The 27,961-nt window shown below is 42.0% G+C and overlaps 1 protein-coding gene across 1 annotated transcript; it reads left to right on the forward strand.

Annotated features, from left to right (window-relative positions):
• On the forward strand, positions 1–27,912 carry CUNH11orf65 (chromosome unknown C11orf65 homolog). Its single transcript, XM_041638404.1, has 8 exons — positions 1–81; positions 5,229–5,321; positions 9,978–10,031; positions 16,377–16,577; positions 18,765–18,895; positions 21,852–22,022; positions 24,563–24,618; positions 27,755–27,912. Exons 1-8 carry the CDS (start codon positions 1–3, stop codon positions 27,910–27,912), a joined length of 945 nt encoding a protein of 314 aa, XP_041494338.1.
• The last annotated feature ends 49 nt before the right edge of the window (positions 27,913–27,961 follow it).

A 27,961-nucleotide genomic window follows, 5' to 3' on the forward strand; every position in this document is an offset into this window, starting at 1 on the left:
ATGCCTAGCAAATTGCCCTCAGAACTTCCAAAGCAGGAACTGGCTGCAAGAGTCATTCAGAGGGCCTGGAAACGTTACCTTGTGAGTCTGTTTAGCTAATCCCTTCAGAGATAACTTACAATTCACAAAATTCATGTCCGTAAAGTGTGCACAGTTCAATAGCTCTTTTGTGTATTTATACAGGTTTGTGCCACCCTTTAACTTAGAAGTTTACTATTCAGTTTCAAAAGTTATAATTAGCGGTGGTGGTGTGCCCCGACCCGTGGGTTAGTCAACGGAGACCCTAAAGGGGGGGGGGTGGAGGAATGAGAATTAAAAGGGACAAGAGACACAAAAGATGGAGACAAGACAGGATTCTGATCAAGTCTTGTTTATTAGGGGAATAAACAGGGTAGATATAGGACAATGGGGGAAAAAGGAGCGGGTTCTTACGTCAATGGGTAACTAGGCAGCTCTCATGAAAAATGTTTCAGAGGAGATTTACAGCGAAAGTCACTAATTTCTAGGAAACAGATATTTTTAGCAATTAGCTAGAAAAAGGGACTGTTAGTAATATCAGAAGGTTAATAAATCTGAATAATCAGTTCTTAGGCTGGGAACTTAGAAGATAGCAAAAAGTTTCCCACAGTGGTGCACACCTTTAATCCCAGCACCCGGGAGGCAGAGTCAGGCAGATTACTGTGAGTTCGAAACCAATCTGGTATACAAAGCAAGTTCCAGGATAGCTAGGACCCTTGTTACACAAAGAAACCTTGTCTTGAAAAAGCCAAAATAAAAAATAAGTTAAAATTATTTCATTAGGTTCACAAACATTTACGTTCTTTTTCGTTAAAACAGTTTGTGTGTGTGTGTTCATGTATGAAGGTATTTTGTGGTATGTGTGGACATATTTGTGCGTGCATGCATGCATGTGGAGGGCACAAACCAACTTCAGACATTATTCCTCAGGATGCTGTCTCCTTAGTTTTTGAGACAGGGACCCTCACTAGCCTGTCACTTGCCTAGTAGGTTATCCAGCCAACATCAAAAGACCCATCCGGCTCTGGCTCCCCCGTGCCAGGACTGTGGGTGTCCCACTGCATTCAGCGTTTTTACATGGGTGCTGGAGATCAGACCCAGGTCCTCATGTTTACACAGCAAGCACTTTCTTACTGAGCCATCCCTCTGGCCCCCACTGAGTTTCTGAACAGGGCCATACTCTTTGATAATAGCTAATACCCCTAAATGTATCACTGGTAGTCTCGTTTGACTTTGACCCATGTCATGTTTGGGAGGAAATGGTGAGGGCATATTTACTCATCCAGTATTTATGGAATACTCTTGAGGATCTTATAGCTAAATGACATAATTTATCTGCACTAATGTATTGCTCGCTTACGGCACTCTCAACTTGGATAGAATTGGTCTCAGAAGTAATTTTCCATGTTTGCTTACCTGGTTGGGTGACAACCAAGAGGTAAGATGACTTCACTCCTTTTTATAGCCCCAGCAGTTCTGTCACTGAAGGGCTTTGACAGCCCTGAGCCTGGTTAAATGTGGCTCCAGGAGGTTGGGCCCTTTCCCCTTCCCTCTGCCTGGCTAAACCTTTAGATTACATTCCTAAAGCTAGCCACCAAGGTCTAGTTCCTTATTTGGTCACGTTGTCAGGTGTGACTCATTCCTGAGACTGATTACCAAGGTCCAACTATCAAAACATCGAGGCTCAGCAATCAAAATTTATTATTTAACTAACCTAATTAAAATACCCAATCAGAACTTACCAACGCGTCCTAGCTCATTCTAACACAGACTGCCCTAAGCCATTTGCTGCTGTTTCTGCCCATCCACTTTCAGCCACCAGTCTCTTTGCCTTGTGTTTGCTCATGCTTGGAAATTGCGTTTCTGTGTGGTCCATGCCTAATTCCGGAGTCCAGAGGGGGACCCCACGCAGTACGTGGGTCCCTTCAGTCACTATGCCTGGTGGCCTGTGTTAAGTTAGACTGCTGCTTCTAGTCCACAAGACCACCATCAGATCGATCAGATCTTGCAAATCCCCTATCATCCCCCTCTGGAAAAGCCATACAACCTGTGCTGGTGCTTCTCCACTGATTTCCGTCACCCAGACAGCAGCTTCTGCTTGCTTTAAGTTTGCATTTACTTTAAACATCAATCCATGCCTTTTCCACCATCCCCTGTGCCTTGACTGATGGCTTAAGTTTCTGATAAGTTCCAGGCGGAATATTGTTTTGGTCTTGTTTTCTAATTCTGCTGATCAACTCTATATCGCTTAATTGGAGAATTTAGTCTGTTTACATCTAAGATTATTAATGGAAGTAAAGACTCCTGTTCATTTCTTGTAATTGTCTTGAATATTCATTGTAATTTTATTTTATTGATGGTGTACTGTTTTCTGATGAAGACTGATTATTCTTTTTTTAAAAAAAAATATTTATTTATTTATTATGTATACAACATTCTGTCTGTGTGTATGCCTGCAGTCCAGAAGAGGGCACCAGACCCCATTACAGATGGTTGTGAGCCACCATGTGGTTGCTGGGAATCGAACTCAGGACCTTTGGAAGAGCAGGCAATGCTCCTAACCTCTGAGCCATCTCTCCAGCCCAAGACTGATTATTCTTCATTTTCCTTTTGTTTGCTGGCTCTGGTGGGGTCGATGCGTCCACGTGCTCTCGTGATGCTATCTTTTGTTCACCTTTGAGCCGAGCTCTCTCTCAAACAGATTTTCACTTAACTCTGTCGCCTCACGGCACACTGTGCTTTCTCACGTGTGCATATTGACCCCTTGGGTCTCTGGAGCCGATGGATTGTCTTTTGCAGGACATCTCTTGTCTCCCACACTGAGATTTGCACATCTGGTAGGTCAGATAGCCCCATTAACATACAGGGTAGCCTTGGTAGTTGATGGAGGAAGGTCATTGGTTAAGTAATAAAGAAACTGCTTGGCCTCATAGGTTAAAACATAGGTGGGAGGAGTAAACAGAATAGAATGCTGGGAGGAAGAGGAAGTAAGCTCAGAGGCCATGCTCCCCTCTCCTGGGCATACGCCATGAAGCAAGCTGCCAGGTCAGACATGCTGAATTTTTCCCAGTAAGACTGATGCTACACAGATTATTAGAGATGGGTTGATCGGGATATGAGAATTAGCCTGTAAGGGCTAGAGTTAATGGACCAAGCAGTGTTTAAAAGAATACAGTTTGTGTGTTGTTATTTTGGGGCATAAGCTAGCCAAGCAGCCAGGAGCAGGGCTGTGGGAAGAGGCCTGCAGCTCCTACTACAGGTAGTGAGCGCTCTGCTCCTAAAGATGAGCCCAGCAGCATCAGTTTGCTGCACGGCATTGGCTTTGTTTCCACTAAGCACCATAGCTGCTTTAACTGGAAGGGGAGACTTTGGGCATGGTGTATACCAGGGAGAGCCTGCTAGCTACTGTGAGACAGACTCATGGTCTCTGGGGGCCAACAAGAGTGGGGACTGTAGTGGTCCAGGGAGCTGAGACACAGGCATGGGTGCCCAAGATGGGGCAGCACCACAGTGGGAACAGCAGCCTGGATCAGATGTTTTTTTCCCCACACACTGCTTCTGGAAAAGTCTGCTTGCAGTGCGAGTTCCAACCGTCCTGAGGAGCCTGAGGCACCATGACCGTCCCTCCACTTCCTCAGGATCATTGCTCACTGAGGTAACTGGAGCCAAGGCATTTCTCTCTGCCATCCCAGTGGTAACAGACCCAGGCACAGAGCAGGAGCTGGAGCCCCTTTAGCAAGCCCATGTGAGTGGACCAGCAGCAGGGACCACAGTGTTTCCTTACAGTTCTAGTGAGCTTCATGGGTCTCTGCTTCAGTTTTGACACAAGTACAAGGCCACAAGCAGCTGCCACACCCTGGGCCTCAGGATGTAAGTGCCGAGAATTGCTGGTTCTTAAGGTCTGTGCCCCGTTTGTGTTCATGTTAGAAGTCCGTCCTTTGCGATGCAGAGCATCCAACTAGCATAGGGCACAGAGACTCTGCAATGTCAGGCTGGGTTTGCAAGGTAGCTATCCTCCAAGTCAGTGCAGTAGGTGTCTATGAAACCTTGGAGGGGCTGGAGAGATGGCTCAGCGGTGAAGAGCACTAGCTGTTCTTCCACAGGTCCTGAGTTCAATTCCCAGCAACCACATGGTGGCTCACAACCATCTGTAATAAGATCTGGTGCCCTCTTCTAGCCTGCAGGTATACATAGATAATAAATAAATAAATCTTTAAAAAAAAGAAAAGAAAAGAAACCTTGGAGGGGGGAGGGGTGCACAGGGATTTCTGACTCCTAGAACCCTCCAAATTTACACAACAGTACATGTCTTGAGAAGCCACCAGCTATAGAAGCCTGTGCATCCACCTGGAGAGCCTGAAGTCCTTGTCCAAAGTATAGCCACCATATAGAGTTATGGTTGCTTACCTGACTAAACCATAAACCTGGGAGAACTAAGAAGCTTTTTGCTAGCAGGGGCAGCCAAGCTGACAGGAGTCTATAGGAACTCTCCTACAAGGTGTGGGGGCGGGGCTTCCTTGTAACTCTGTGGAGCCAGGTGGTAATTGAGGAAATGGTTTTCTTTCTATGCTGTCTCCCCAAACATCTTAATCCTTTCCTCTCTCCCTCGCTCCCTCCCTTCTGCTTTGTCGCTCTTATTTAGTCCCCAATCATCTCCTGAAGTCGCTCGGCTCATAACGCAGCTATGTCTGTCAACTTGGTTCTTTTCGGAGTGGGTGATGGTCTATATACAGCATTCCCTCTGTCCTTGTGTCTAACCCCTCACCCCTCTATTACAGTGTTCTCGAGAAGACTTAATGTCAGGATAACACCAGCCTCCTCAAAGGAGCTGGAGAGAGCCATGAGGGTGAGGAGCTTTTGCTCTCCCTGAAAGGGTTTCAGTTTGAAGCCTCGTTTCTCTGCTCCTGCAGGACTATTCAGATCTGTGTTTTGGGGTAGGTGTACGAATGGGTAATAAGAAATAGAAAATTCAGGACCGGTGAGATAGCCCAGTGGGTAAAGGCATGGGCCACCAGGCCTCGTGATGTAAGTTGTAGCCCTAGGATGCACATGCCAGAAAGGTGAAGCCAATTTCCAGAAGTTGCCCCCTGCTCTCCAAATGTGTACTAAAGTATCCCCATCACAAATAAACAAATGTAAAACTACCTTTTCAAACCCTGAAAATGTAGAGAATCTAGTTTTAAGCATAAAATTCTGTGTTCCGATTTTAGAATGTTTCTGTGTTCCGTCACTTCAAAAGCCTGATTGACCTGAGAAGACAGGGGGAGCCGCGTCAGATAGTGAAGTATATTAATCCCAAAGAGGTGAGACGGTTCTTACCGACACAGCATCTTCAGTGTTCTCATGTTTGCTTCCTTCTGAATCTTTGACTGAAGCTGTAGCATACAAGGGCCAGCCAAAGAAACCCACTCTGGCCCTGAAACCAGAGCTGGTGAAAGAAACCAACCCTGACCCTGAAACCAGAGCCAGTGACAGAAACACACCTTAACTCTGACACCAGAGCCAGTGACAGAAAGACTTTATCCCTGAACCCAGAACCTAAGAAACATACCCTGACTCTGAAACCAGAGCCAAAGAAACACACCTTTGCCCTGGAACCAGAACCAGTGAAGGAAATACGCCCTGGACCCAAAACTAGAGCCATAGCTCTGCTAGGATGTTCCCTTAGGGGAGCAGACCAGAACTCAGCTGCACTGGCTCTCTGAGAGGAACAGGATTGCTACATCCTTCAGGGAGATCATTCCCCACCACATCCCAGCTTCAGGCATCACCTGACTTCCCAACAAGTCAAGGTATCTTTCTCTCCAGAGCTGGCCCTTCACAGCTCCAGGCATCACCTGACTTCCCGAAAACTGCAGCCCAAAAGAACCAGCTTCTGGGCTACAAGCAGGACTCAGAGAAAAACTCCACAGCATTGTAAATCTAAGACTTTATCTGAGGGATTTCAGGGGGAAAGAACAAGCATATACGTTCTTGCTGGTATTACTCTTTATTCCCTTGTATTAAATCCCACCAGCTTTCTTTGTGCTTCACAGCTTACAAAGACCCACACAACCTTTCAGGCATTATATCTGAAGGTCACATACCATTTCTTAAGTAAACGATAAGAAACAGAGTCCTCTCAACAGCAGTAACTACAGATATCAGGAAAAGAGCATTTTCTTTCAGTCGGCTTCCTGACTAGTGGGCTGCAAACCACAGCTGCAGGAGGACAAGTCATTTTGTCATCGTATCTACAGAGGTGGTCTTATGAAACTCAACTATTAAGGAGACTAAGAGAAATATAGAAACTGTGTGCTGCAGCCTATACTTTTAAATATGTAGTGGTCCTAAAAGCCAGGACTTTCTCAGACTGGAGACTTTACAAAACGCAACATATCGGTAGAGAGTGTGCAGCACCCTCAGCTGAGGAGCCCTTCATGGCAGGAGCTGCAGGGCAGGGGGTGGAGCACAGCAGAGGAGCTTACTCGGCACTCTTCAGGGCACAGCAACCTGCCTGTAACCCTTGACCATAAGAAGGGAGACTTGTAATTCCTTTCCAGGTCTGTGAAGTTAGTTTATGTTTTATGGTCCTGGTCAGTAAGGAACCTATTCCCGTGGTCTCTAGACAAAAGCCATAAGACTGATGTTAGAATTTGTCCTGAGAGTTAATCGCTCTCCTCTGGCACCACAATTAGATTGCTTCACACTGTTTACTTTGGTTCAGCAAATCAGACCACCAGCTAGTGTCCTTGTAAATAAGATTGTATTTTTCTGTGAATAGTTTGTCTTAAAATCTGTTAGCAGGGCACCTGGTCTGATCTAAAGCTATTTTGAAGTTTTATATCAGTTGATAGTATATGACTATCTTGGCAACTGGGGAAAATACAACTGTTTTCTTAGACTGTGCTCCAAGACAATTTTTTTTAAATATCTATTTAATTATTATGTATACAATATTCTGTGTGCATGTCTGCAGGCCAGAAGAGGGTACCAGACCTCTTTACAGATGGTTGTGAGCCACCATGTGGTTGCCGGGAATTGAACTCAGGACCTTTGGAAGAGCAGGCAATGCTCTTAACCACTGAGCCATCTCTCCAGCCCCCCTCCAAGACAATTCTTAATGGTAACTTATAACCCCTGACTCAGGCAGCATCTCTTTGTATTTGTTTTATTCATCGAAACTGTATAGTCTAACATTACTAATATTAATTGACAATACAGCTAAGGCAGAGCCACCTTCTTGACAATTCACTGCTAAAAATGCCCTTTAGATCAGGATGTATTCATAAGATGCACACACAATATATACAGGCTGTGGAGAATTCCCTATGGCCTCTAAGGAAAGAATGCAATTTAGCACATGTAAAATTACAGGCAGAATCAACAGATATTCTGGAGTCTGTATATCTTTCAATCTTTGCAAAACAAGTTTTTCTCCATCAGAAATTATTTCTGGTGGGTTGACAACTTGAGTATCAATTATTGTCTCCTGTTTTTATGTCATCATGGCTCCCAGCACCCAGTAAGTCAGGATACCTTTCCCTCCAGAGCTGTAACACTCACCTGCAAAACTACTACACGCATGTTGAAAGCCCAGAAAGCAAAACTACGTAGTTCAATGAAATATCACAAAGCAAAACCTTGAAATTATTTCTTAACTGACTGTTCCTGCCATTCACTTGTGAGCCCTTCCTTTCAATCTAAGCATGTTGATTTTGAACTCAATATCATGGTTTAGTTCCTTCTTTGGAAGCATGCCTTGAGGTGCTGTTCTGGTTGGTTATTCTTGTCAACTTGACACAAGCTCAGGTCATTTGGGGAGAGGCATGTCTATAGGGAATTTTCTTGATAATAATTAATGTGATAATGATTGATGTAGTATGTCCAAGTCCACTTGGGTGGAGCCACTTCTGAGCAGGTGGTCCTGGGCTCTAAGCAGGCTGAGCAAGCCATGGAGACCCAGCCAGTAAGCAGTATCCCTCCATGGCCTCTGCATCAGCTCCTACCTCCAGGTATTCCATAAGAGGAGGAGAAACCCAAGTTTGCATCCTTGCTATCTTGTCATGTGATGGCCTCACAGCAGGAAGACCCTCTGCAGATGCTGCCACCACAGCCACCAGAACTCTAAAAAAAACTTCCTAGTCACCAATATTTTGTGATAGCAACAGAAAGTGAACTGATATATCCCAAAGCCTCTTCTATTCAATTCCTCAGTATATAACAAAGAGAAATAAATTGAAGAATCCACCAGAAGAATGAAGGGCAATGTTCTCAGCAGCTTTGTAACCCAAGCTGTAGAGTCTATAGTATAGACAGAGCAAATGTGGAACAATGAGAGTTGGTAAGTCAATATGATAAAATACTAGCAGCAAGCTGGGCTTGGTGGCACACACCTTTAATATCAACACTCAGGAGGCAGAGGCAGGCAGATCTCTGTGAGTTGGAGGCCAACCTGATCTACAGAGTGAGTTCCAGGACAGCCAAAGATACACAGAGAAACCCTGTCATGAAAAAAAGTACTAGTAGCAATGCAAAATGATGAAATACTAGTAGCAGTGCAAATCAACCCATGTATCTACATGGATGGATGGATCCTTATAGATGCATCAGAGATTGAAACTGAACAAAAATCCAGGCACCAAAATAGTACACAGTGTATAATTCCTTTTGTATGAAACTCAAAAACTGACAACATTAATCCATGAAGATAAAAGAGATTTTTAAGGATATCCAACTGGGAGAGGTCACAGGACCACAATGCTGAAAATGCTTATGATTTTTATATGATTTAGAGAGTCCATTGAATACACAAATATGTAAAAATTCATATAGCTACACATTTAAAATTTGTCCAAATTCTAGTGAATATGTATGTATGTATGCATGTATGATGTCACTATCCAAATATGAAAAAATATGCAGAATTTTATACTTTCTTTTTAATTTACTAAGGCTTTATCCAGGAAAATTGTGAAAAAATAATAGATTTTTTTCCAACTAAAATACCTATTTTCTCATCTAACCTAATATAATCGAGGCGGTAGATGAGAATTGTCTTCAGATAAGAGATCAATCCCCCTCTTCCATTTTCTTTTTTGTACAGGGCACTATATTTACAAGATTTACTACACACAAAATTAAGATCTTTTTTGACTTAACAAAAACTAGTTAGAAAAAGCCCATGTAGTGTTGAGCTTGAGTGGACCGGTTATTATTTTTTCCTGAATTTATTTACATGGTGTAATATTTTATATGTAAGTCATATATTTGAGAACTTATTAGTTACTTGGGATTTGTAATTTTTATTGTTTTGCAACAGGATCTCCCTATCTATACAGTCCTGACTGTCCTGGAATTTACTATGTAGACATGCTGGTCTCGAACTCCCAGGGATCCACTCTCTCTGCCTCCCAAGTGCTGGGATTAAAGGTGTGCACCACCATGCTCATTTGAAGATTGTATTTATATTGCACAGAGAGGAGAGTTTGGCAGTATCGTTCCAGTTATCCTCAGGACTGTCCATAAGTCCTTAGCTCTCAAAGTGTATCATGATTTTGGGGCTGGAGAAATAGCCCAGCAGTTAAGAGCTCACACTGCTCTGCCTGAGGACCCAAGTTCAGTTCCCAACACCCACATAGAGAGGCTCACAACCACCTTACTCCAGCTTCAGTGGGATCCAATGCCTCAGACTTCCGTGAGCACCTACACACACACACACACACACACACACACACACACACACAATCATAATTAAAAATAAAGGGCTGGAGAGATGGCTCAGCCGTTAAAGGCTGGGCTCACAACCAAAAATAATTAAAAATAAAAATATCTTATGATTTAAATCTAATTATTTGAAGTCCACTCACCCACCCTGCTTTATAAACAGTAAATGCCAGGGACTATTTGTAATGGACAGAATGAGAGTGACGAGGTGCTGCTCACAGAATGCTGAGGGCCATCTATCTCTTTTCTCACAGGCGGAGCTCCTAGATGCTGCGGCTGGCATTCAAGTTCGATTCAGGCTGGGTGGGGTGAGTATGGAGAAATCTTTATTTGGTAGGTTAGATTTTCCCCATTATTGAAAATAGATTTTCTTCTCACATAATATATCCTGATTACAGTTTCCCCTCCCTCTATGCTTCCCAGTTCCTCCTTACCTCCCTTCTCATCCAGATCCACTCTCTGTTTCGTTAGAAAACAGACTTCTAAGGGATAATGACATGCACAATACGTTATGATAAAACAAAAGCTAACACACCAGAATTGGACAAAGCGAACAGAAGGAAAAGAACCTAGGAGAAGGCACAAGAGTCAGAGCCCCACTAGTTAGTACATTCAGGGACCCCATAAAAACACTGAACTGAAAGTCGCCATCTATACACAGAGGACCTGGTACAGACCGGTTCAGGCCCTGCGCATGCTGCCTCAGTCTCTGTGAGTTCATATGAGCTTTGCTCGTATTGGTTTAAGAGGGCCTTGTTTTCTTGGTGTCTTCCAACTTCTCTGGCTCTTACACTCCACTTCCTCTTCCACAGAGTTCCCCGAGCCGTAAGGGGAGGAATTTGATGGAGATTCCTCATTTAGAACTGAGTGTTTCAAGGTCTCTCATTCTCTGCTTACGTTCCAGCTGTGGGTCTCTGTATTTGAACGTCTGCTGCAGGAGGAAGTTTCTCTGATGCTGGTAGAACAAGGCACTGTTCTATGAGTATAGCAGAATGTCATTAGGAGTCATTTTATTTGCGGGGACAGTATTTGGTTTTACCCTTGGTCCTTGGACTATCTAGCCTCAAGTTCTTGGGCCCCCCAAGCAGTGTCAGGTATGGGGTCCATATCATAGAGTAGACCCTAAGTCAGATAAGATATTGGTTTTTTACTCCTACAGACTTGGTGCCACCATTGCCCTAGCATGTCTAGCAGGCGGGACAGTATTGTAGATCAGAGGGTTGGTGGCTGCATTTGGTGTTTACATTTCTCTTTTGGTAGTGTACATAATATTTTCCTGTGTCATAGATGCTCAACTTGGGGGTGAAGGCTTTATGTAGGTGCCAGCTTGACTTCCAAAGTGCTGTACAAGTTTGCAGTTCCACTAGCAATGGCAGAGTGGGTCCCTTACTCTACATCCTCACCATCATGTCTCATTAATCTTAACCTTTCTGATAGATGTAAGATGAAATCTCAAAGTAGTGTTGATTTGCGTTTCCCTGGTGGCTAAGGATGTTGAACATTTCTTTAAGTGTTTCTTAGCCATTGAGTTTCTTCTTTTGAGAATCCTCTGTTTGGGTCTGTACCCCATTTTTTAATTGGGTTATATATTTTGTTATCTAGTTATTTTAGTTCTTTCTTTATTTTCGATATTAGACCTCTATCCAATATGTGGTTAGTAAAAATCTTTTCCTGCTCTGTAGGCTGCTGCTTTGTCTGTCCTACTGATGGTATCCTTGACTTTTCAACTTCATGAAATCCCATTTATTAATTTATATAATTGTTGATCTTAGTGCCTGAGCTATTGGTGTTTTGTTCATAAAGTATTTTCCTGTGCCAATGACATATCATTAATTAATAATATTAATATATATAAAATATGCATTGGTGTTTTGCCTGCATTATGTCTGTGTTTGATCTTGGAATTACAGACAGTTATGAACTGCTGTGTGGGTGCTGGGGATTAAACCCAGGTCCTCTGGAAGAGCAGTCACTGCTCTTAAGTCTGAGCCATCTCTCCAGCCCTGCTAAGTAGTTTGAGTATTCCTACTTTCCCTTCTATCAAGTTCAGTGTATTTGGTTTTATGTGGAGGTCTTTGATCCATTTGGGTTGAGTTTTGTGCAGGGTGATAAGTATGGACCAATGCATCCTTCTACATGCAGACATCTAGTTTGACCAATACTATTTGCTGAAGATACTGCCTTTTTTTTCCAGTGTGTATTTCTAGCTTCTTTATTTAAAAAAATCAAGTATCCATAGGTGTGTGGATTTATGTTTGGGTCTTCAATTTGATTCCATTGATCACATGTCTGTTTTTGTACCAGTACCATGCGATTTTAATTACTGTAGCTCAGTAGTACAGTTGAAATCAGGGATAGTGACGCCTCCTGCAGTTTATCCATATGCAGCTTAAAATTGTCCTTTCAAGATCTGTGAAGAACTGTGTTGGAATTTTAATGGGTAGTACATTGAATCTATAGATTGCTTTTGGTAGGATGGCCATTTTTACTGTATTTAATCCTACCAATCCATGAGCATGAGAAATCTTTTCATCTTCTGATAATTTCAGTTTCTTTCTTCAATGTCTTTAAGTTTTTTTTATACTTGGTTATAAGTTGCTTAGTTAGACAGCCCCAAGATGTTTTATATTATTTGAGGCTACTGTGAAAGGTTTTCCCCCGATTTCTTTGTTTGTTACTTGTATATAGGTGAGCTACTAATTTTTGTGTGTTAATTTTGTACCCAACTACTTTGCTGAAAGTGTTTTATCAGCTGTAGGAGTTCCCAGTGGAATTTTTAGGGTCAATTCTATATACTGTCATATCATCTACAGATAGATACCTCTTCCTTTCCAATATGTATCCCCTTGATCTCCTTCAGTTGTTATATTGCTCTAGCCAAAACTTAAAGTATTATATTGAATAGGTTCGGAGAAAGTGGACAGCCTTTTCTTGTTCCTGATTCTACTGGGATTGCTTTGCATTTCTCTGCATTTAAATTGATGATGGCTATAGGCTTTATGATGCTTCAATATACCCATGGTATCCCTAATATCTCCAGGCCTTTCATCATGAAGGGGTGTTGGATTTTGTCAAAGGCCTTTTCTGCATTTAATGAGATGATTGTGTGGATTTGGTCTTTAAGTTTGTTTATATGATAGATTACACTTCTCAGTTTACATATGTTGAATCATCCCTGCATCTCGGGGATGAAGCCTTCTTGATCATGGTGGATGATCTTTTTGATTATCCATGTTCTTGGATTTGGTTCAGAGGGATTTTATTGAGAATTTTTGCATCTAGGTTCATAAGTAAAATTGTGATTTTTTTTTATCTTTGTTGGGTCTTTATGTAGTTCGGATATCATGGAAACTGTGGCCTTGTAAGACAAATGGGACAATATTCCTTCAATTTTTATTTTGTGGAATAATTTGAGGAGGATTGGATTTAACTGTTCTTTGAAAGTCTGATAGAATTCTACACTAAAACCATCTGGCCCTGGAGGTTTTTTTTTTTTAATTAGCATGCTTAACTATTGCTTCTATTTCAGTAGAGGTTATAGGTCTGTTTAAATTGCTTATCTGATCTTGATTTAACTTTGGTAAGTGGTATGTACCAAGAAAAATCATCCATTTCTTACAGGCTTTTTAAGTATGTCCTTATGATCCTCTGGATCCCCTGGGTGTGTTGTGTCTTCCTTTTCATTTCTAACTTTGTTAATTTGGATATTCTCACTTCACCCTTTAGTTAATTTGAATAAGGGTTTGTCGATCTTAATGACTTTCTCAAAGAACCAACCTTTTGTTTCATTGATTCTTTGTACGTTTTTTTTTTATTGATTTTTTTATCCCAGAGTTTCATTATTTCTTACTGTCTTCTCATCTTGGGTGCAGTTTCCTTCCTTCTGTTCTAGAGTTTTCAGGTGTGCTGTTAAGTTACTATATGAGATAGCTCCATTTTTTTTTTTTTACGTAGGTACCTAGTGCTATGTTCTTGCATCTTAGAACTGTTTTATTGTGTCCCATAAGTTTGGGTCCATTGTGTGTTCATTTTTATTCAATTCTAGAAAGTCTTTTATTTATTTCTTAATTTTTGCCTTGATCATTTTTTTTCATTCAGTAGTGATTTGTTTAGCTTCTGTGAGTTTGCAAGCTTTATGTTGTTGTTGATATCCAGTTTTAATCTGTGGTGGTCAGTTAGGATGCAGGGAGTTATATTAAATTTTATATCTGTTGAGACTTTGTGTTTGACTATGTAGTCAATTTTGGAGAAAGTTCCATGAGGTTCTGAGAAGGTATATTCGTCTGCATTCGGGTGAAATGATCTGTAAATATCTATGAGGTTCATTTGGTTTATAATGCCAGTTAGCTCCAATATTCTTTGTTTAGATTTTGTCTGGATGACCTAGTGGTTAGAGTGGGTATTGAAGTTTCCCACTATCATTGTGTGAGGGTCAATATGCAATTTAAGTTATAGTGGTGTTTCTTTTATTTACGTGGGTACCCTTGTGTTTGGTGCATAGGTGTTAAGAATTGTAATGTCTCCTTGGTGGATTTTTCCTCTGATGACCATATAGTGTCCTTCCCTATCTCTTATTAGTTTTGGTTTGAAGTCTATTTTGTCAGATATTAAAATTGCTACACCAGCTTGCTTCTTAGGTCGATTGAATAGACATCTCTTTAGCCTGGGTGATGTCTATTCTTGATGTTAAGATACATTACTTGGATGCATCAGAAGTATGGATCTGTTTTTGCATCCGTTCTGTTAGTCTATGTCTTTTTATTTAGGAATTGAGACCATTGATGTTGAGAGATATTAATGAGCAGTGTTTGTTGATTGTTTTGTTGTCGTCATGGTGGTGGTATATGTATGTATAGGGGTAGGAGTGTGTGTGTTTTCTCTGGTTTGATTTACTTATCAGGGATTATTCCCTATGTTTTCTGGGGTGTGGTTAGTCATTTTAGGTTGGAGTTTTCCTCTCAGCACCTTCTGTAGGGCTAGATTTATAGATAGATATTGATTAAACTTGGTTTTATCATGGAATATCTTATTTTTCCATCTGTTTTAGTGGAAATTTTGTTTGGGCTAGCATCTATGGTCTCTTTGAGTCTATAAAATATCTTTCCAGGCCATTCTGGTTTTTAAGAGTCTCCATTGAGTTGAGAAGTCAGGAGTTATTCTAAATAGCTTTGCCTTTATATGTTACTTGGTATTTTTCCCTTTCAGCTTTTAATATTCTTTGCTCTGTATGTTTAGTATTTTGATCAATATGTACCAGGGGTTGAGGGGATGACTTTATTTGCTGATTCAGTCTATTTAGTGTTCTGTATGTTTCTTATAATTTGATAGGCATTTTCTTCAGGTTACAGAAATTTCTTTGATGATTTTGTTGAAAACATTTTTTTGTGCCTTTGACCTGTGTCTCTCTTCCTTTCCTCTATTCCAATTATTCTTAGATTTGGTCTTCTAATAGTGTTCCAGATTTCCTGGATGCTTTATGCCATGATTTTTTTTTTAGAGTCAACATTTTTTTTTGATTGACTTAGCCATTTATTCTATTGTGTCTTCAAATATCTGACATTCTCTCTTCCATCTCTTGTATTCTGTTGGGGAGGGGAGACTTACCTCTGAGGTTTCTACTTGAGTTCCTAAATTTTTCATTTTCAGATTTCCCTCAATTTGGGTTTTCTTTATTGATTCTATTTCCACTTTCAGGTCTTGAACTGTTTTATTCATTTCCTTCCACTGTTTGTCATGTTTTCATAGATTAAGAGATTTGTTTGTTTCTTCTTTAAGAGCCTCTATCATATTCATAATGGCTATTTTAAGGCCCTTGTCTAGTGTTTCAGCTCTGCTGCATTTCTCAGGACTGGGCGAGGGTTGCTGGGCTCTAGAGAAGAGAGATTGTTCTGGCTGTTTTCTTGGTTTTATGCTGGTGTCTAGGTATCTGGGTTTGGAAAGATTGTAATTCTAGGTACTGATGCTGATCTTGTCTTTGTTGGTTAGGTGTTTTGTTTCTTGGTGTCTGTGGCCCTCTCTGGTTCTTAGGAGATAGTAGTCGCTATGTGTTGCCTGGTAGGAATTTTTTTCTGGGATCCTGATAGATAAAATGTATTTCTAGATATTGGGCGCTCACAGGTAAGAATGGGGATGGGCTAGAAGGGAGATTTGGAGGGAGGGAGGAAAGCAGGGTATTCCAGAGGACCTGGTTAGTCCCCTGGGAGTGGGGGCAGAGAGTGAGGAGAGGCCTCAGAAGGTCCGCTACAGAGCTGGCGATGAGACTGGGGGATTGGATTTAGAGGAACAGAGAGAAAGGAGAAGATCTGCAGTTGCCTGTGTGTGCCCAGGGAGTGCCTGCTGGATTAGCAGCTGAGATAGAGCAATGAAGTGGGGGAAGGAGGCTAGGAGGGCAAGATGTGTGTGGTCCACTGGAGATGGGACAACAGAGCTGAAGGGCCTCAGCAGGTGGTCTGGGGCAAAGCTTAGTCAGGGGGATTGGGTTTGAAAGAGCTGAGGAAGAAGTGAAGCTCTACAGTTGGCTTACCTGATTCCCTGGCTGGAGTTCTGATTTGGTAGTTTTAAAGCACACTTACTTGAAGTGCAAAAGAATTTTTAAAATGTAATCCATGTCTGTTACCGCCTTACAATGACGCTTTGAACTTTCCCATCTACAGGTTAAATTTCCACCGGAGATATACTATAAAATTTTTACTCACAGACATGTTGAAGATCTGTGTGCTAACAGCCCTAGAGATTACACTAAGCTTCCAGCAAGATACACATCTCATAACAAGAATGATCCGCCTCCGGTTGAGGACCACAGTGGCTGGTACCGCCGCATAGAGAACAATGGCTGGAGGCCTGTCACCCAGAGAGTAAGACAATGGCAATAGTAGTCATTTTTATTTTTATATATTTAGAAATTAATCTTGAATTTTAAAAGTAATAGTTGTGATTCAATTGAAAAAATGCTAACTTAGCTATTATGGAGTTGTTATATATGATAAATTGTTATCCTTAGAAATTATTTGAATTATTATTCTGTGGGTGTGTGGGTGTAAATGGTGTGTGTGCGAACATGGGGGATCATGTGCTCCATGTGCATGTAGACAGCTTGTAGATGTTGGCTCTCCTCATAGCCAGGTTGTCAGGTTTGAGTGGTGTTTTTACAGGGTGAGCTGACTCATTGGCTCTTTACGCTTAATTTTTTTCAACACAATAATTATTTTTTTGGTTTTTTGAGACAGGGTTTCTCTGTGGCTTTGGATCCTGTCCTGGAACTAGTTCTTGTAGACCAGGCTGGCCTCGAACAGAGTTCTGCCTGCCTCTGCCTCCCAAGTACTGGGATTAAAGGCGTGTGCCACCACTGCTGGCTAACATCATAATTTTTTATTGATTCTCTGGGAATTTCACATCATGCACCCCAATCCCACTCATTCCCCAATCCTTCCATGCCTGATTTCCACCCCTGTAACTTCCCATCCAAAGGAAACAAACAAAAGTAAAAATTAAAAACCAAACAAAACCAACATCTTGCCGACCCCTCTGGGCAACTACCTGCTTCTCTATCAACATCAGCCTTCTCCCACACCCATCATGGCTGTGCCATCTCCAGGTCCGCCTGGCGTGTACCACTCCTCTCCTCCATCATGCCTCTCTACCACATATTCATCTGTTGTGGTGGATTAGGAACTCCAGTGTGTCGCACAGTATACCCTTTTGCCTAAACAGCTTTACTTGCCAACGTTCCCTGCAGTGAGTCACTGGGTCTGGTTCAAGGTTTCTGCTACACCATCAATACTGACCGGACCCTCACCAAGATTCCTCTTGGGTATCCTGCTGTTGCCCTAGTCATGGAGACCCTATGGCTATGGTTCCACAGGACCGACCCCTTCACATGTTCCAGCAAGTCATAGATGGGGTAGATGCTGGGGACCCAGGTGGTAGCTATGGTTCCACAGAACCGACCCCTTCACATGGTCCAGCAAGTCATAAATGGGGTAGATGCTGGGGACCCAGGTGGTAGCTATGGTTCCACAGAACCGACCCCTTCACATGGTCCAGCAAGTCATAGATGGGGTAGATGCTGGGGACCCAGGTGGCAGCACAGGCCACTCCCATCAGTCTGGTTCTCACTGCTGTCATCTCTCCACCGCATAAGAACTGCCCACATCCCTCTCTCCTCTCTATCCACCACATATATGCTCATCATGAGGCAGCGGGCAGGCTTCTCTTGCGTTTATTTTTAACAATCAGGTTTGAAACTAGGGCATTTTTATTTTCTCTCTGCTAACTATATACTCAAAACCCCAATTATAGGATGTGGTATACTTATATAACAACATTTTTCAATGTTTGAGATGTTTAAAATGACCAAGGTGTGAATCTGCTCATTCAGTACTTGATTACGTGCCTGTCATACACTAGGCATGGTTCCAGATGCTAACTAAGCACACCGTGGTAAGAAGACACAGCTCCTTCTCTCACAGAGAATGCTGTACCTAGGGACCAGTCAAGTAGGCAGGATGTTTTCATGCGGTATGGGAAGTGGTTAAACAGCACCAACTGTTGGGAGACACAGCAAACGTTATCTAGTGTTGTGGAAAGAGAAGATAAACTGGAACTGGGAAAACAACCAACCAGCTAGGAGGACATGGCATTCAAAGACACCACAGTTTGGGACATAGCAGTGGACACTTCTTTTCTGAGTGGATATAATCCTTGAGGATAGTCATGAAAAGCCAGCGGCACTAGGAGGGGCTGGATATGTTCAGGTGAGATGACATGGACATGCTTAGAACAGGTCTGCTATGCATTCACTTCACCAAGTACAGAAGGAATGCGTCAGTGCACAAGTGGTTTGCCAGTGTTGCTATAACACGTGCTTCTGAACCTGCTATGTTATTAATGGGCACATGACTTAATGAGAGCCGCCTCGAAAAGGCTGGCTTCTCTTCTACCCCTGTCCTGTACATTCCCACCAACACAAAGTTCTTGTCTATGGAGGGTCCTTCACAATCAGTATTTTAATTCTGTGTATATTCATCTCTACTCGGCCATAGTTTTGGGTACCATTTGAAAATGAAGTGTTGGAAAGCACAAAGGAAAGTGAATTCCATTTCTCTAAACTGAAGAGAAAGCAAGATATGGAAAAGAAAAGAAAAATTAAAAAGATAGAATGGATGCGGGAAATGTAAGTAGATAATTTGGTCATATTAAAGAAATAGTATTTTTTTCAAGATATTTTTCTTTTTATTATTATTATTACAAATTTTCACCTCCTTCCATTTCCTTCCCCCTCCCCCCATTCTCCCTCCCCCTTCCTCTCTAGCAGTCAGGGTTCTCTGCCCTGTGGGAAGTCCAAGGTCCTCCCCTCTCCATCCAGGTCTAGGAAGTTGAGGATCCAAACAGACTAGATTCGCACAAAGCCAGTACATGGAGTAGAATCAAAACCCAGTGCCTATGTCCTTGGCTTCTCAGTCAGCCCTCCATGTCAGCCACATTCAGAGAGTCTGGTTTGATCACATGCTCCATCAGTCCCAGTCCAAAGAAATAGTATTTTTGAGAAAAGAAGTTAGAGAACTCATACTACTTAATTTTGAATTCTAAGGCTTACAAAACAACTGCAATAAAGACATTGTGACCAGCATAAAGCCACAGAGATGACTGGGTCAGACCATAGGACTGAAAAAAAGACCCACACATACACTGTTAGTTTTTTAAAAGCAAAGTGTCCGGTTTTTCTCTGCTGCTTTGAGAAGATAATCTGACCACAGCAATTTAAGGGAGGGAAGGGTTCATTTCAGCTTGCAGGTTACAGTCCATCACTGAGGGAAGTCGGGGCAGGAGGCCATGTACTACTTGAAGCAGAAACCATGGAGTAATGCTGTTTGCTGGCTCATTCTTAGCTAGCTTTCTTCCAGCCCAGCACCTGCCCACCGAATAGGCAAACTGGGTCTTCCATATTAACTAATGATCAAGACACCCCCCCCAACATACCCATAGGCCAGTCTGATCTGGACAATTAAAAGTGGCTAGGACATTGCACGAGGAATTGCATTTAGAAGACACTGCCCTTGTACTTGAGATGCAGGCATTCTTTGAGCAATTTTTTTTAGGTCAGGTCTAGTGATGAGGTGGTGAGTTCCCTCAGTTCTTGGCTCAGAAAGTCTTTATTCATCTTAATGACCTTTGTTCAAACTGTCCAGATCATGGCATCCCCAAGTATTTGGATTACAGGCATGAGCTATCACACAGGGCTTTATTGTATCGAATTCTTCCAGGGCCCTTGGGCCTCTCTGTGCCTGCACAGCCGCATCTTTTTCCAAGTCAGAGACACTTCATTGACAAGGTTCCGTGTCTTTCTACTTTTTGACATCTTGTACTGATTCAAATATTTTAACAGTGCCACTGTGTCCCAGAGTTTTTCTTCATTTTTTCCATCTAAGATATCACAAAATGCCTATCTTTATGTTCATTTTTTTTCTCTTGGTTTAATGCAATGATGAATCTCTCTCAACTGCATGATTAATTTGAAATAATGAATTCCTCATTTGTAAAGATTTCCTTATCTGTATCTGCTAGAAATTTCATTCATGAATTTCCACAATTTTGTTGAATTTTCTGTATGTAATTATCCTGTATCTCGCTGAGTTTTCTCAGATTTGTTAAATATTGAATAGGCATTTAATTAGTATACTTTCCTTTTGAAGTCTGTGGCTAGAGTCTGGTCCCTTGGAAATTTCATGTTACCTTGTTTTCTCCATACTTCTGTGTCTACACCTGGTGGTTAAGTTGGACTAACTTTACAAATGGGCCCTTGGAGTAAAAAGTCATGTCTCTTTGAATGTTGGCCCAGCAAAGGACACTGGCTTTGCTTCCAGTTGGCCATGGAAATAAACTACTTCCCTGCCTCATCAGTGGCTCCTGGATTCGCTGCATGCAACAGCAGGTTCAGACTCTCCCAAAATGAGTGTTTACATACAATGAGGAGCATTGTGGGAGCACTATTTCCTTAGGCACTCTGGGGGCAACGTAACATGAGGGGCCTGCTTGCTTGTTGGGGTTTCTGTCCCGCCTGGTACCCCACAGCTGGCAAGTCTCAAAGAAAATCACACAGAGATCTCCATAAGTTATAAAAGGGATTGGCCCATTAGCTCAGGCTTCTTATTAACTCTTATAACTTATATTAACCCATTGTTCTTATCTATGTTACCTTTCACAGTGGAGCAGATCACATCCTGCTTCTTCAGTGGTCTGGGCAGGAGTGCTGGAAGAGCTCCCTGCTTCCCAGAATACTCCTGTTCTAATTGCCCCACCTCTACTTCCTGTCTGGTTCACCGGCCTATACTTCCTGCCTGGCCAATCAGTATTTATTTAAAACATGATTGACAGAATACAGACAATTCTTCCGCACCAGGGCAAAATATTATTTATGTCCGTTTACTACAGGTTCTGGCCTACTCTAGGCATTTTTTTGTAGCTCAGGTCTAGTAATGATGACAAAGTCTGCTGATGATATATTCGTTTTCTCAATGAATTTCTGTGTTCCCTGTTCTTGGTAAGAACTACTAATATCTCCCTATTCATGTTTGGTAGGAACATGGACCTTAAACTAATGCTTAAGATAGTATCCAGTCAGAAGGAGCATGTGCTCAGAGTCAAATTCGCAATTCCTTGACTTCTCCAAGTCTCAATGTTTTATATAAGAAAGCAGAAACAACCACCACAAATGGCTGTCTTTTTAAAGAGAGATATGAAAATTGTGCAGTGTATAAGACACTAAGATGTAAATAAACCTCCTTTCCCCTTCACTTGCTGTTAGCCTCGTGACTTTGTAGAAGTCACATGACTCCTCCTGGTCTTAGTTCTTCACCTGTGAGACCAGAGAGCTGGCTTAGTCTCTAAGAGTCTTCTCAGAACTGGGTTCAGATTTTGTTATGAAACTTACAGCAGCTGAGTAAGTGAAGTCTTTCTGGTTAGTGATTAGTTTGCCCCAGGAAGAGTCATTCACACTGGTCTTAGTTTAGAAATATACAGAACAAAAGCTTGATTTAATTTATAATTTTAATATATAAACATCTATCAATTGTATTTACTTCTAATCACTTATTGCAAAGGATGTGTGTCACTTCTTTTCCCTTATTTAGGTACTACCTGGGAAGTCTGGAGGCCAAGGCGACCCATCTTGAAACGCTAGGCCTAATTCACAAAGCCACAAAAGGACTAATCAAGAGTATTGAAGATGGCGGCATAGATTCTGTGATGGAGTGGGAAGTAGACGAAGTGCTGAACTGGACAAACACACTCAACTTTGATGAGTAAGTTACAGCCACTCACAGGGGGATGAAGTCCTGTATTTTTCTTTCTAGAATTTCCTGTTTCCAGGTTGAACCTTGGGTTATCAACATAACCTTTAAAAATATAATTTGTCTAAAACAGAAAAGGAAAAACTGATTTTGAGAAAATATAGCAAGGCAGAAGAGTAGATTATAGCAGCTATGTCTAATTTACTGTTTTACTTTGGGATTCAGAAACAGAAAAAAAATAAAATTTTTAATATCTAAAAAGAGTAGACCATATAGATTGAAGCTATTTCTTTACATAATTAATATAAATAAATTCATATAATTAATGTAAATAATTAAAGCTTTATATATAAACATACATAAAAGCTTTATATATAAAGTTTTACTATATTATATATTATATAGGTGTATTATATTTATAAAAAGCTTTAATTGCATTATGTAAATTAAATAAATTAAAGATTTATATACAAATATTATTTAAATATAAATATATAACATATATAAAGCTTTAACTTAATTGCATTAATTATGTTAAGAAATAGCTTCAATCTATATGGTCTACTCTTTTTAGATATTAAAAAACTGTACCAGTAACTTAAATGGCCATTGAAAGGTATTTTTAGGATTTTGTGTGGTGGGAATTTCAGTTCAATGCAGTCATCAGGTAAATGCCAGCTGAAAGCGCAGTGGGGACTTGACACGACCAGCGTGGCTAGAAAGGAGTGCTGGCAGGAGTTCTGAGAGTGGAGCCTTGATACAGGGCCGGCAGGAATGTGTGGTGGTTCCGCCACTCCGGGAGATGGCTGGTGATTGCTCAAGTGTTGCACTGTAACCCAGCAATACCACTCCAGCGGCTGCACAAAGGAAAAGGAAAATGTACATCCGTGCAAAGACTAGCCAAACGTTCACAGAAACATTTTACAGCGAGGAAAAACTTAGAAGTAATCCAAATGTCCAGCAGGTGTGGGTTAGGTGAGTAAAGCGCAGTTTGTTTGCACAATGTAGGATTGCTCAGCAGCAGAGCAGAGAAATTCTGGTACGTGCCATGATGCCCATGGAATTGTTGCGTGATAGCAGCTTAATTACAAGTGATATATGCAGAATAAGTAAGTTTAGAGACGACATATATTAGCAGTGGTTACCTGAGGCTGTGGACCGGGGATTACAGGGAGGTTACAACTAAGGAACATTGAGTGTCTCCTGGCTGTAATGACAATGTTTGAAAATGGACTGTGGAGAAAATGCACAACTCTGAATATACTAACCGTCTCTGAACCATGAGTGGACTGTAGAGCCAACAAGTCATACCTCAGGATCGCCGTTAAAATGTTCAATGCATATTCAGCTGCAACAAGAACTGTGGATATTGCATGGGCAAAGAGAAAAATTATAAAGATGGTAAAGAAATGGGAGACATTAGAAAGAGGGAGTTAAAAGGGGACAGGAAGAATTAAGGTGTCAGCCATTGACAGAACATGAGAAAGAGACCAGAGGAAGTAGGTGATAAAAGGGAAACTTCCCATTATTCAGAGACGTCCTTGTCATCATGTCTGAGGAGATGCTGGCGGAGATGTCCTTGTCATCACGTCTGAGGAGATGCTGGCAGAGATGTCTTTGTCATCATGTCTGAGGAGATGCTGGCAGAGACGTCCTTGTCATCATGTCTGAGGAAATGCTGGCAGAGATGTCTTTGTCATCATGTCTGAGGAGATGCTGGTGGAGATGTCTTTGTCATCACGTCTGAAGAGATGCTGGCCTAGACAAGCCCATGCTGCCAGTCATCTCTCTGTTAGACTCTGTGGGATGAACACACCTTCTTTTGACACGGTGAGAGAACTGAAGAGCCACATTTTTCGCCTAAATGTTTCCAAATTATGTACTTCTTTCAGTTCACTCCAGTTAAGTAAATAAAAAGCAAAGTGTTTAGCTGTACCCTGACGAGCTCAGGCGAGGTGATTGCTGCGAGTGTACAGGCGGCACTTCTGCCTGCAGACACACGGTGTCTGATGCAGTTAGGTTCTGCGGCAGCCTGGTCCTAGGCAGCGGCAAACAGCAACCTCCCTAGGCTTTTATGGCATCCGGTCCCCATTACTGTTCTCTTCAGTTATAATTGGTTTACTGACACATCCTGTGAGAAAAATTCAGAATCTGCCATTTCTCCCTACAGGAAAATTGGTAAGTTAGTAATTTCTTGGAAAGACCTCTAAAAAATCTGAATAAATACACTTAAAGGTGAATTTGTTTTACAAGCGCCTCATTATTTTGAGACAATGTCTTACTATGTAACCTCGGCTGTCCTGGAACTCGGAGATCTGCCTACCTGTTTCTGGAGTGCTGGAGTTAATGGTGTGCGCCACCATGGCCAGAGGTTCCATTTGAACCTCTTGTAACTCGTCTTGGAGATTGCCTTATAATCACGTGTGACCCACTAGGAGGTGGTAAAGTCATGAAAATCAGACACTGAGGCTAGTGAAGATGCGATCATTAGGCATTGTTAACTAGCATTATTTAGTAATAAGTCAATTTAATGCCCATATAATATGTTACAGATATATTGCTACCTGGAAAGAAACTGCTACAAGCATGTCTTCAGCTAAGTTAAAAGGTAGGTGATTGGTTTTTTGTGTATGAGAATCTTGCCTCCATGTAAGCGTACCCCATGCATGAAGTGCTGTGGAGGCTAAAAGAGGACACCAGCTCCCCTGAAACTGGAGTTACAGTTGTGAGCCAACACACGGATGCTGGGAACTGAACATGGGTCCTCTGGAAGAACAGTCAGTACTCTTAACCACTAAGCCATCTCTCCAGTCCAAAGTACGTGGTTTTTAGCAATACTTTTTGGAAAAACCTATATGGGTCCAAATGAGCTGTACATATTCATCATTATCTGAAGAATGTGTGTATGCACACGTGGATATAAATGTCAGGTCATGGTCGTCATGTCTATCTTTCTTTATATGCTGGGCTCTCATTTGGAAATATGTTTTCCATTTTATTTAAGGCAGGATAAAAGTTTTGAAAGTTGTATAGCTCATGGTCTCAGTAATGACTTCCAGTGGGCAAGCTAGATTTGGCAAAATGAATGCCTACAAATGTTGGAAATGTTTAAGTTCCAGTCCACTCTTGTCCTTCAGTAACGGCACACCGAATCCTACCATTATGCCACAGAAGTACAATGAGTCTAACGTCTTAGGGTTTCTACGCTGTGATAAAACACCGGGACCGAAAACAACTTGGGGAGGAAAAGGCTTATTTCACCTACACTCCACATTACACTCAATCATCCAAGAAGGGAGGGCAAGAGCTGATGCAGAGGCCATGAAGTGCTGCTTACTGTGCTCTCTGTGGCTTTCTCAGTTTGCTCTCTTATACCACCCAGGACCACCTGCCCAGGGATGGCAATGCCCACAAGAGGTGGGCCCTCCATCCCCCATCACTGGTCAAAGCCATAGCTCAGGCTTGCTTACAGGCCAGGCTTTTAAAGTGGCATTTCTCAGTTAGGAGTCTTTCTACCCATGTCTGTGTTTGTGTCAAGTTGACACAACTAACCAGCACAACCGTCAAAGACTATGATTTATTTACCTGTGACCAGAATGTAACTCTGCTACCTTGTATAAGAAGCAGCCAGGCAGAGCAGTTAGAGTGTGGAGTCTGGGTTTGAGTTCCTGTTCTGCTGTTGTTATAACACAGAGAAGAAGCGTAGACTAGGGCTTGACACTTAGCAGAGCTTAGGATGCTGCCCAACACATATCACCCCATCGATATGAGCTATCGTTTTCATTCGTTGTTCACTTCCTCCCAGCTCACTGCTGCCACTCAAATCCAGCATGTGATTGCCCCTCATCCCTTCTGCGATGGTTCCCATGCTGATATTGCCCAGGGCCATTCTACACACAACAGATAGTGTGAACTCTTAGCAACTACTGTGGAGAATGAATTTAACTTGATCTTTCAAACAAACATATGAAACAGGTTCCATTATCTGCATTTTCTGAGGGAGGAGAGACGATATGACTTGCTCAAAGCCAGTCTGTGCTGGGATTTGAACTAAAGCAGGTTAAGAATTCACAGCTGAAACACTGTCATAGTCTGCTGCCTCAAATACACGCTTTCCACATATAAACCATGGTCTCTGGCTGTACCTACATGGACATGTCCTGCACTTCACTCATACTCTTCATTTTCCAGACCCATGCCTGTTCCTCAAACACACCAAGCAGTTTTTACATTGGGGATTAATGGAGTCAGTGCTGATCTGTTAGACTGTCTTATATGGTGTAATCTGTATAGTCCAGCAACGGCTCCCATGGGACAGTCTGAGAATCCCGCGGCTGCTCATTCCATGGGGGCTGGGTGCAACGTCAGCACTGGAAGCTGGAAGGGTCCCTGGAGAGCTGCTGACCTTAAGGACATGTCAGAAACCTGAAGAAGCTGATTCTGCTCTCAGAGAAAGAATGCAGCAACAGCATAGACGAACTTGCCATTATAATGAAAGCAGGCAGGCAAAGCGAGCCTTTCCTTTCCACCTTCTCTTATTTTGGGTTGCCACCAAAAGGTGCCACCCATATTGTGGGTGGGCCTTCTTACTTCAATTAACCCGGTAAAGCAAATTCCTCATGGGATAGCTGATTCCAGAGTAAAGTTGACGGCCAAGTCGAACCATTACAATGGCCTTCTACAGAACAATTTTGGTAACTGTCTTTATGATAAAGGGCAAGGAGATTAAAGCAGAAATCACAAGAAGTACACACTTAAGTGATTTACTGATGAAGAATATACATGACAGATACAAAAAAGGAAACAATATGAATTATTAAGTTATGAAAGGTTATGGTAAAAATATGTTCCTTCCAATTATCATTGGGTAAGGGAAAACTATCTTAAATACTGAGGAAAGATGGTGGCACCGGGAGAATATGTGTGCCACCCTTTAAGAAGCTAGAGAAAGCCGAACACTTGAGGTAGGCAGGCATTCTCTGAGTTCAAGGCCAGCCTGATCAACATATTAAGTTCCCAGGATAGCCAGGGTGACATAATACAAAGACCCCTGTCTCAGAAACAAAACAAAACAAAGAGACAGGGTGTGCATGTGTGTACACGGGCTGGATGGGGCAGGTATCCAGAGCAGATTCATAAACGGACAAGATAGTTCATTTGGGAGTGAAGAAACGGCTCTGGCTAATTACAAAGCACTCATTCCAAACACAATGGACCATCTCATTTAGTTATCACAAATCCAGGCAGGTTCTGGGAATGGCTTAGTGGAGAAGACCACTTACTGTGCAAGCTTAAAGACCCTGGCACAGGAAAGGCCAGGCAGAGCTTGTGGGTGCCTGTAACCATAGCATGAGGGAGTAGACACACGTGGATCCGAGAGGCTCCATGTTCAGTGAGACTTTAGGGCAGCGTGAGAAGGATACCTCACAACATCCTCTGACCCCCATGGGGGTATATACACCATGCAGCAGGTGCTACCACAATCTTAAATTTTACAGATGAAGACTTGGGCTTATAGAACATCAACGACTGCCCCAAATTACAGAGGTATTTTTTGGTAGGTCACACCTAGAACTTGGGTCATACGGAGACCTGTGTAGAGAGGAACAGTGGTTAAAATAGAATGAACAGAGATGGGGGCATTGAGAATTTCTGTTAAACAGCAATAAGGACATGTGTTCAAAGTGTGACGGGAAGGACTTACAGACAGGGTACTGTTGTAACCATCTGTCATTTCTTTTTAGATATGAGGCTTCAACAAATCCAGAAAAACCTGTATAACTCTGATGAGTCAGAGGCACCAACGGAAGGGCCATATGAGGATAATTACTTTGCAAATACTTACGTAAGGCCACAGTTCACTAGCTTAACACCCAATTCCATGTTTGGAATGAAACCATAAAGGACTCCCTTTTCTGAGCAATGGCCCTTCAAGCCCATTTTTCAGTTAA

Source organism: Microtus oregoni, unplaced genomic scaffold (genome assembly GCF_018167655.1).
Source record: "Microtus oregoni isolate MIOR12 unplaced genomic scaffold, Mior012 000055F_ref0000237, whole genome shotgun sequence".
Lineage (NCBI taxonomy): Eukaryota > Metazoa > Chordata > Mammalia > Rodentia > Cricetidae > Microtus > Microtus oregoni.